The sequence below is a fragment of the Physeter macrocephalus genome, chromosome 16 (assembly GCF_002837175.3).
Source record: "Physeter macrocephalus isolate SW-GA chromosome 16, ASM283717v5, whole genome shotgun sequence".
NCBI lineage: Eukaryota > Metazoa > Chordata > Mammalia > Artiodactyla > Physeteridae > Physeter > Physeter macrocephalus.
Genome location: NC_041229.1, coordinates 98,428,016 through 98,436,653, shown reverse-complemented (window position 1 = coordinate 98,436,653; position 8,638 = coordinate 98,428,016). Strand labels below are relative to the sequence as shown.

At 48.0% G+C, this 8,638-nt stretch overlaps 1 protein-coding gene across 1 annotated transcript in view; it reads left to right on the top strand.

Annotated features, from left to right (window-relative positions):
• Positions 1-7,290: 7,290 nt before the first annotated feature.
• Positions 7,291-8,638, top strand: part of LRRC55 (leucine rich repeat containing 55) — a 6,853-nt gene continuing 5,505 nt past the window's right edge. The window contains exon 1 of the mRNA XM_007122269.4: positions 7,291-8,011. Within this exon, the coding sequence (XP_007122331.4) occupies positions 7,291-8,011 (721 nt within the window). The remainder of the gene's footprint in view (positions 8,012-8,638) is intronic.

Sequence of the window (8,638 nt, the reverse complement as noted above, 5' to 3'; positions counted from 1 at the left end):
ATGGCTCACGGGCCCAGCCGCTCCGCGGCATGTGGGATCTTCCCGGACCGGGGCGCGAACCCGCGTCCCCTGCATCGGCAGGCGGACTCTCAATCACTGCGCCACCAGGGAAGCCCCGTGGTATTTCTTTCATATTAATATAGTGTTTGCTTAGCACCCTCTGTTGCTGGGCATATTCATATTATTTCCATTTTCTCCTTATCATAAATATTCCTGCTATGAATATTTTTGCATGAACTAATTTCTTACTAATTGTCAGATCAAAGAGACCAGCAATTTTCTAAGCAGGCCTGAGCCAATGCCCAGTGCCTGCAGGAAGTGTTCACATATCCGGCTCCCCCATACTCAGCTCATGGAATTTTGCAAATGTATTTATTGTTACTCATGGAACGTATTATCACAAAATGGGGATTATTTTCATGCATTTAACTGCTAGTGAAACGGTGCCTTTTTCCACATAATGTTTGTATTAGTCTTCTGTGCTGCAGAGCAAATTACCACAACCTTAGTGGCTTAAAAGGACACTCATGTATTAGAAGTCCTGGCACAGCATAAATGCTCTCTCTCCCCGGGGTATTTCACGAGGCTGAAGTCAAGGTGTTGGCCAGCCGAGTTGTCATCTGAATCTGCAGGTCATCTTCTAAACTCATTGGCAGAATTCAGGTCCTTGCCGTTGTAGAACTGAGGTTCCCATCTTCTTGCTGGCTGTTGGCCTGGGGTCAATCTCAGCAACTAGAGGGCTCTTAGGTCCTTGCCGTGAACCCCCTCCCCCATTTTTAGAGCTAGCAATGGAGAATATCCCTCAAATACCCATTCAGGAAGGGCCCAAGCCCTTTTAAGGGTTCACCTGATTAGGTAACACCAATCTGGATAATTTCCCTTTTGATTAACACAAAACCAACTGACTATCCCATCATAGTCACAGATTCTGCTGAAACTCAAGGGAAGGGGGTGACATGAGGTTATACACCTGAGGGGTGGGAGTCTTGAGGCCTGTATTACTTACCTATGGCTGCTGTAACAAATTACCGCAAACTTAGTAGCTTAAAACAACATACATTTACCATCTTTCTGGTCTGGAGGTCACAAGCCTAAAATGGGTCACCAGAGCTGGTGACCTCCAGACCAGAAAGATAATAAATGTATGTTGTTTTAAGCTACTAAGTTTGTGGTAATTTGTTACAGCAGCCGTAGGTAATGAATTATATTTATAGCATCTCTTAATATATTTTGCATGAAAAATATACACATACATTGCATGGATTAGTTCAAATCACTTATGTCTAAAGTCTATTTTTCCACTGAGTTTCTTTCCTTTCTCTCTGATTTTTGTTTTATCGGGTTTTTTTTGCTCTATGAAAACTTGTTGTCTCTCGGTGTTGTGTATTTGACAAAAGCCATCTTGTCACTAATGACATTCTCCATTTCCTCAACACACAGAAAGATATCTTCTCTCCACAGCTTGAATAAACGTGCTGCTCTGTTCTCTTCCTAATTTGTGTTTTGTTATTGTTTCTTTCATTCTTTGGACGATTTGGAATTTTTTCAATGTATAAAACTGAAATATGGAGCTAAAATCTCATAACATTTCTTACTCTGAGACTACTTTCAACATTGTGATTTTGTTCCACATTTTTATTTTCTATATTCTGATAGTGAGAAGCACTTTCTCAAAGTATAGTCATTCCCATGGTCATTTTCCAAAGCACAGATCTGAGTAATGCCACTGAATGATTTTCAGTTTGCAATATATTTTCTTTGATTTTTTTTTTAGTTACGTAAATCCACCATCAGAATACTTTCAAGCGTTTCCCGTCATCATCATCTTCTTTATTAATATCATCTGTGCCTTCCTGCCCATTTTTTTTTTTTTTTTCCCCGCAGATGGCTTTCACTACCAGTTCATCAGATTCTGCTAACCACTTCATTAAAATATTATAATGTAGAAAGCAGAGTCACCTTTATTATCATCGCGCCCCCCTGCCTTTTTTTTTTTTTTTTCCCCGCAGATGGCTTTCACTACCAGTTCATCAGATTCTGCTAACCACTTCATTAAAATATTATAATGTAGAAAGCAGAGTCACCTTTATTATCATCAAGCTTTCTCAGCACCTGGAGAGATTAGCTTTCTATTTCTTCCTGTAACTTCATTCTACTAAGGTTTCACAATTTTCCCTGAACAAATTTCTAATGTGGTAGATTAAATTTATTCTCAAGTATTTAAAGGTTTTCTATCATTATTACAACAAATTTAACATGTATGTCAAGAAATCATAACAGTAATGAAAATAATTGTTCAGTTCACTTGTATCTACAACTCTTAGTTAGATTAATTTCTTTGTGTTTTCCCAGTAGAGTAAATCCTTGACATTCATGATTGAACAGTCATGGTTTCAATAACTTGCAAGAGACCCTGAAAGGCCATGATGTGTAATAATTTATCATTTTACTGGGGTTCAAAATTGAATCACTCCTGCTGCGAGGCTGCTGTGTAGAAGAAAGTCATTTTGCTAAGGGGAGTAGCCAGCCACCCAGCATAAGAGAAACTCTGGATATTTTACACCCTTCGCCCTTCCCCCACCCTTTCCCTTGGTGAGTCACCACGAATGTTTGCACATTAAAGCCTCTGAGAAATTGTGCAATAAATGAATTTGTTTCATATTGTTTAATTAGTGTTTCTCAAACTTATTTGATAATAAACATTTTTCTCACGGTGCACAGTGTACCATGAGACACCAGTTTAGGAAATAATGGTTTAATATTTAACTTAGAGATGATTATGGGTAAAAAATCATTTAAAAGATAATTACCCCCATTTGACTTCACTTTTACACAAGACATATGCTATGATGTTTTTGAGTTGGGGTTTTCCCAAAGGTTTTGAGACTTACCTTGCACAAGAATACCTTCAAATCATTGGCAAATGTGATACTTTCCTTTCTTCATTTCCCATTTTTGTGCCATTTGTCTTCCTTGCTGCATAACTATTTTAGCAATTTTATAGTCTGCCATTTTATTTTACTTTATTTGTTCATTAAACAAACACATCTGTAGTGCTTGCTGTATACTGTCCTAAGTGCTCTATTAATAACAATTCGTGTAACCTAAAACAACCCCATGAATTAGTTGCCATTCTAATTATTCCTATTTTACAGCTCAGAAAACTAGTTTCAAATGGTGACAAGGCATTCTTGCCTAGATCCTATTTTTTAAGGAAACCATCACAAATATTTTCCTTCAGTCATATTATTGGCTCTAATTATACACATAAATATATCATGTAAAAGAGGAAAACATTCTTTTTTATTTGTTTTTAATGTGCCTTTAATCAACATTAAATATTGAAAGGTACCGATTACCTTTTGGCTCTAATTACACACATAAATATATCATGTAAAAGAGGAAAACATTCTTTTTTATTTGTTTTTTTTTTTTTTTTTTTTTTTTTTTTTTTTTTTGTTTGTTTTTTTTTTGCAGTACGCAGGCCTCCCTCCCAGACCGGGGCGCGAACCCGGTTCCCCTGCATCGGCAGGCGGACTCTCAACCACTGCGCCACCAGGGAAGCCCCTTTATTTGTTTTTAATGTGCCTTTAATCAACATTAAATATTGAAAGGTACCGATTACCTTTCTTAGCTTCCATTGAGATAATTCTGTTTTCTACCATTTTTCTGTCAGTGATAATAAGGTATTATGCTACCTTTGTTTTACTTGTTTATAACAGGTCACTTGTTCCAATGTGTTACTGTGTTTTGTGGGTTAAGATTAAGATTTTGTTTCTAAGCTCAAAAATGAATTGACTGATAATTCCCTTCTTTAGGGATGGAGGGTGATGCGAATCGTATTTTCCTCAGCCAACTCAATGTGTAAATATCAATGCAGTGGCTACCCTGCTACTCTGCACTGGACACTGTAGAACATGGAAGATTCCAGATGAGCTTAATATGAGAAAGAGCAGTGGAAAGGGGTGTGGACCTTCTGCAGCCACACAGGAAAAAGGATCATGTTCGAGAAGACAGTGATTTTGAGAACTTTGTAAATGCCCAAAATCTGTACAACTGGACCCTTGTTTTCTATTATTCCATTTCGGTTTCCCCCAACAACCTAAGATATTACTGAAATAGAAGTGGCCCCAGATCAACTGAGTGAACACATAGGACTGACGTTAGCCCTGTATTTATTTATTTGTGAGTTAGCCCTTATAAGGGCAGACCCTACATCCATCTTATGGGTGGTTAACTGCCCACCATGTACCCAAGGGCCCGGCATACGGTGAGTGCTCAATAACTAATGATTAAAAGAAGAAATGAACCAGCTCTTTGACCAAACCAACTAGTCAAGCTGGTTTTTAAAATGCAGGGCAGCTAGAGACTTGTTCCATGGGTCACCAAGAAAAGAGGTTTTGCAAAGACTTCACCCTCATCTGAAGTCAGTCTGGGGTGGGAGGGAGCAGGAAGCTTGGAGAGATGGAAACCGGACAGCAGAGTCCCTGGGCCTGGAGAAAGAGTCAGAACCACAGGTTTTTCTGGCAACTTTCACTCCCTGAGAGACAGATGTGTCTCTACAGCCCCAGGTACCCCACCTGGAACTGGCAGTCAGCACTTTGCATCCCAAGAGCTCTCAGAGCTCATGGGGTCAGGACTTAAGGACAATTAAGGAACCCAGAAAAGTTCTCACCTCCTATAATTATGCCTGACAAGCCCTGAGCCAGTCTCATCACCTGGTACCTCGTGACCAAAATACATTCAGACCCAGGGAAACAGATTGCTGTATATGAACTGATAGATAAATAGATCCCATCAAGTGAGCAAACTTGTCTCATGCGCTTCTCTTTTTTCTTTCCATCTTCATTCATATCTTTATTGCCTGCCCCAGTTTCTCTCCCACTCTCGACTCAGTTCCCTTCTCCATTCCAAGCCCTCCCTCCTTTCCCATTTGGGTCTGATGCCCTTAAGCCTCCCTTCCTCCATCTCAGAGGCCAGATTCATGCTTTTGCCCCTACTCCAGTCTCTCCCTCTGGGCCCTTTTGCCCTCTCTCCCTGCCTGCTCCTCTGCCCCTGCCCCCGGCCTGGCCTGTCTACCCGCCTCGCCCCTTCTTCCCCTTTTTCCCATCACTAGGATCCTGCGGGTGTGGATTCTGTGACTGCTTCGTTCTCTTCTCTGTCATCTTGGTGGGGTCCATAGCCAGCTCTCCTGTTGCTCAGAGATGTGGAGGCAGTTGCTAAGAGACAGTGAAACGTCAGTACCTGGCCCTCGAGGAAAGAAAGGGAGCGAAAAAGGGAGAGAGGAGGGGAGAGAGGGAAGGAAGGGGGAGGGAGGGGAGGACCTGGCAGAGCCACATACCCCAGCAGTCTCAGCACTAGCTGAGTTTCGGGAAGAAGCATTCGGGTTCTGTGAACTTTCTTCTAAGCATCCTCTCTCTGATTCGCCTTTTGAGTAAAAGAAAGGAAACGGCACGGGGACCACAGGACGGGAAACCACAGAGGATGCTGCCCAGGGATCCCGGAGCCATGGAGGAGAGGCCGGGGGAGGGGACAAGCCTGTGAGGCAATCTCTTCTCCTGAAGCAGCGAGCGGGGATTCCAGGATGAGGGAGGGAGACCTGTGTCTGCTGCAGATTGATGGCTGTGTCCTTGGAACAGAGTAAGTGGGCTCCTGAGGGCCTGTGGGAGTGCAGGGGGAGACCTTGGGGCTAAGAAAAATGAGTCTGATTAAGGGGAGCTGGGGTGATTTCCCAATGGGTGGGACTGAGGCTGGAAGCGGTGAGAAGAGAGGCAGTGCCGGACGAGGGGGTGAGGGGAGGACAAGTGAGGACAGCAAGTGGGCACAAGAGAAATGAGGGGCCACGGCCGATGCGGGGTGGGTGGCGAGCTGAGACACTGGGTGTGTCACCACATTCAGCCTCTCTGCCTGACCCAGGGTGGGTGTGGGCTCCCACTGCGGGGCAGAGAGGAGAGTGGAGTGCTTGTGGAGAAGGATGCTGGGGTTAGGGGTGTGCACCGGGGGTTAAGGATGGTGGGGGCAGACTGGGAAGGAGGCTCTGCAGGTGTGCGTATGCAGAAGGAAGCGGGAGAGAAAGCTGGGGAGGGGTGAGGGCCGGGCAAAATATGGGGGAGTCACCGGAGAAGAACAATGCTCGTGTGGTGGGGGGGAGTTGGGAGTGCTGAGTGTGGAAAGGGAATGTGCAAACGGCCAGTGTGTGTATGCATTTTTTCTTAGAGAGTTATTCGAAGGTGGGGTGTTTGGTGCTGATGCGGGTGGGGCTAGGAGAAGAAGCCAATGCAACCAGCCCAGGACAGACACCTAGGAGGAGGATGGCTGCAGGTCGGGGTGGGAAGGTTAGTGGGTGACAGCAATATGAGGGTGGGGTCTGTCCCCACACTTGAGAGACAGTAAGCAGAGAACTTTGTGGTTGGTGGCCAAGAAGGCGGACAGGGGAGGAGGCAAGGAACCTAGGAGGACAGCAGGGAGGACAGGGCACTGGTTCGCTCTGCCTGAGTGCTTTCCTTGTTGACAGAGGGAATTTGGCTTCCACCCACTGAACACGGAGCCCGGCTTGGGAAGTCCATCCCCTGAGCTCTCCTAGCTGACCCTCATCCTGCACCTCCGGGACACATGGCTCTTTCCAGCAGCAGTGGCCGACAGTGGGGCTCCTCCCTTCCCTGGGGATTTCAGTAGACACTGAGGCTGAGTACTGAGGCTTTCAGAGGCCCATGGAGACCCCGTCCCCTCCGGGTTCCCTTCCCCAAACGCCCACTCCAGGACCCTCTTGGACTCGAGCCCACTGGGCCACCAGTAGAAATGGCCTCTGAGACCTTGAATGCAGGAGATTCAAAAGCAGCCCTGGCCTCCTAATGGGTCCCAGACTTGGGACAGGGCTTAGGGGTTTTCAGATGTGCCAGGACCTTTAAAAGGCACCTTTCCCGTCCTCCACTCTCCCTCCCACCTCTCAGACATAGTCCAGAGAGGAGCACCCAGCAGTCATGGGTGAGAGGGACATAAAAGACCTGCAGGGACCCTTCCCCGACCTGCTGGCAGCTGGTCCAGCCCCATCCTTGTGTCATTCCTTTCTCAAGCTTTGATCATCTTTTCAGACCCTGGGGGACCTCAGCTGGGTGTATGGCCCCCTAGGCTCCAAAGGGGACTTCCTGTGGAGCTCACACAGGGAGCCCTCTGGTGCTCAGAGGCTCCTGGGAAAGGCTGGAGCCATGACACCCTGTGCTGCCAAGCCCCACCTGCCAGGGCTCTGGCCTCTGATGCAGCTGCCTTTCTGAGCCACTGACTCTTGGTTGCATGGACACAGCCCCAGCCCCGATGGGCTCCCTTCAGCACCGCTCTCGCCAGCAGCCTAAGATGGGTGACACCTGGTCCCAGCTGCCCTGGCCTGGGCCCCCCCGCCCCGCCATGCTGCTGGTCTCCCTCATCTTGGCCGCAGGGGTGATGCCCTCGGATGCCGGCAGCAGCTGCCCGGTCCTTTGCACGTGCCATAACCAGGTGGTGGATTGCAGCAGCCAGCGGCTCTTCTCCGTGCCCCCGGACCTGCCCATGGACACTCGCAACCTCAGCCTGGCCCACAACCGCATCGCCACTGTGCCGCCCGGCTACCTCACGTGCTACATGGAGCTCCGGGTGCTGGATTTGCGCAACAACTCCTTGGTCGAACTGCCCGCGGGCCTCTTCCTGCACGCCAAGCGCCTAGCACACCTGGACCTGAGCTACAACAACCTCAGCCACGTGCCGGCCGACATGTTCCAGGCCGCCCACGGCCTCGTGCACATCGACCTGAGCCACAACCCGGGGCTGCGGAGGGTGCACCCACGGGCCTTCCAGGGCCTGGCGCAGCTCCGGGACCTGGACCTCAGCTACGGGGGCCTGGCCTTCCTCAGCCTCGAGGCTCTCGAGGGCCTGCCGGGACTGGTGACCCTGCAGATTGGCGGCAACCCCTGGGTGTGCGGCTGCACCATGGAGCCCCTGCTGAAGTGGCTGCGGAACCGCATCCAGCGGTGCACGGCGGGTAAGGGAGGGAGCCCGGCCCCGCGGACGGCAAAGGCTCCACGGGAGAGGGAGGGACTTAGAGACCCTGCGCGGCTGCTGAGGGCCGGACCCGGGCTCGCCTCCTCATGCACCGGTCTCGCACTGCCCAAGTCTTTGCCGAGTCCTTGCTGTGCGTGCCCGGTGCAGGGGACCCGGCATTAATGAAACAGATGCCACCCTCGCCCCTGTGGCCCTGATGACCTAATGAGGCAGACAGAGAGCAAACAAGTAAGAACAGCTCATTAATCATAGACAGTGTTTATTGAGCCTCCACCATGACCTTCCAACTGGGCAGGTGTTATCTCATTGGACCCCACTCTTATTATCCCCATTTTACAGGTGAAGACACTGAGGTTTAGAACAATGAAAAGACTTGGCCAGAGTCACTCATTTAGAAAGTGGCAGAGCTGTGGATAAAACCCAGGTTTATTTGACTTCTAAGCTCTGTTCTACTCTACCAGATTGCTTTTTATTTTTATTTTTTTTTTTATTTTATTTTTTTTTTTGTGGTATGCAGGCCTTCCTCTGTTGTGGCCTCTCCCGTTGCGGAGCACAGGCTCCGGACGCGCAGGCTCAGCGGCCATGGCTCACGGGCCCAGCCGCTCGG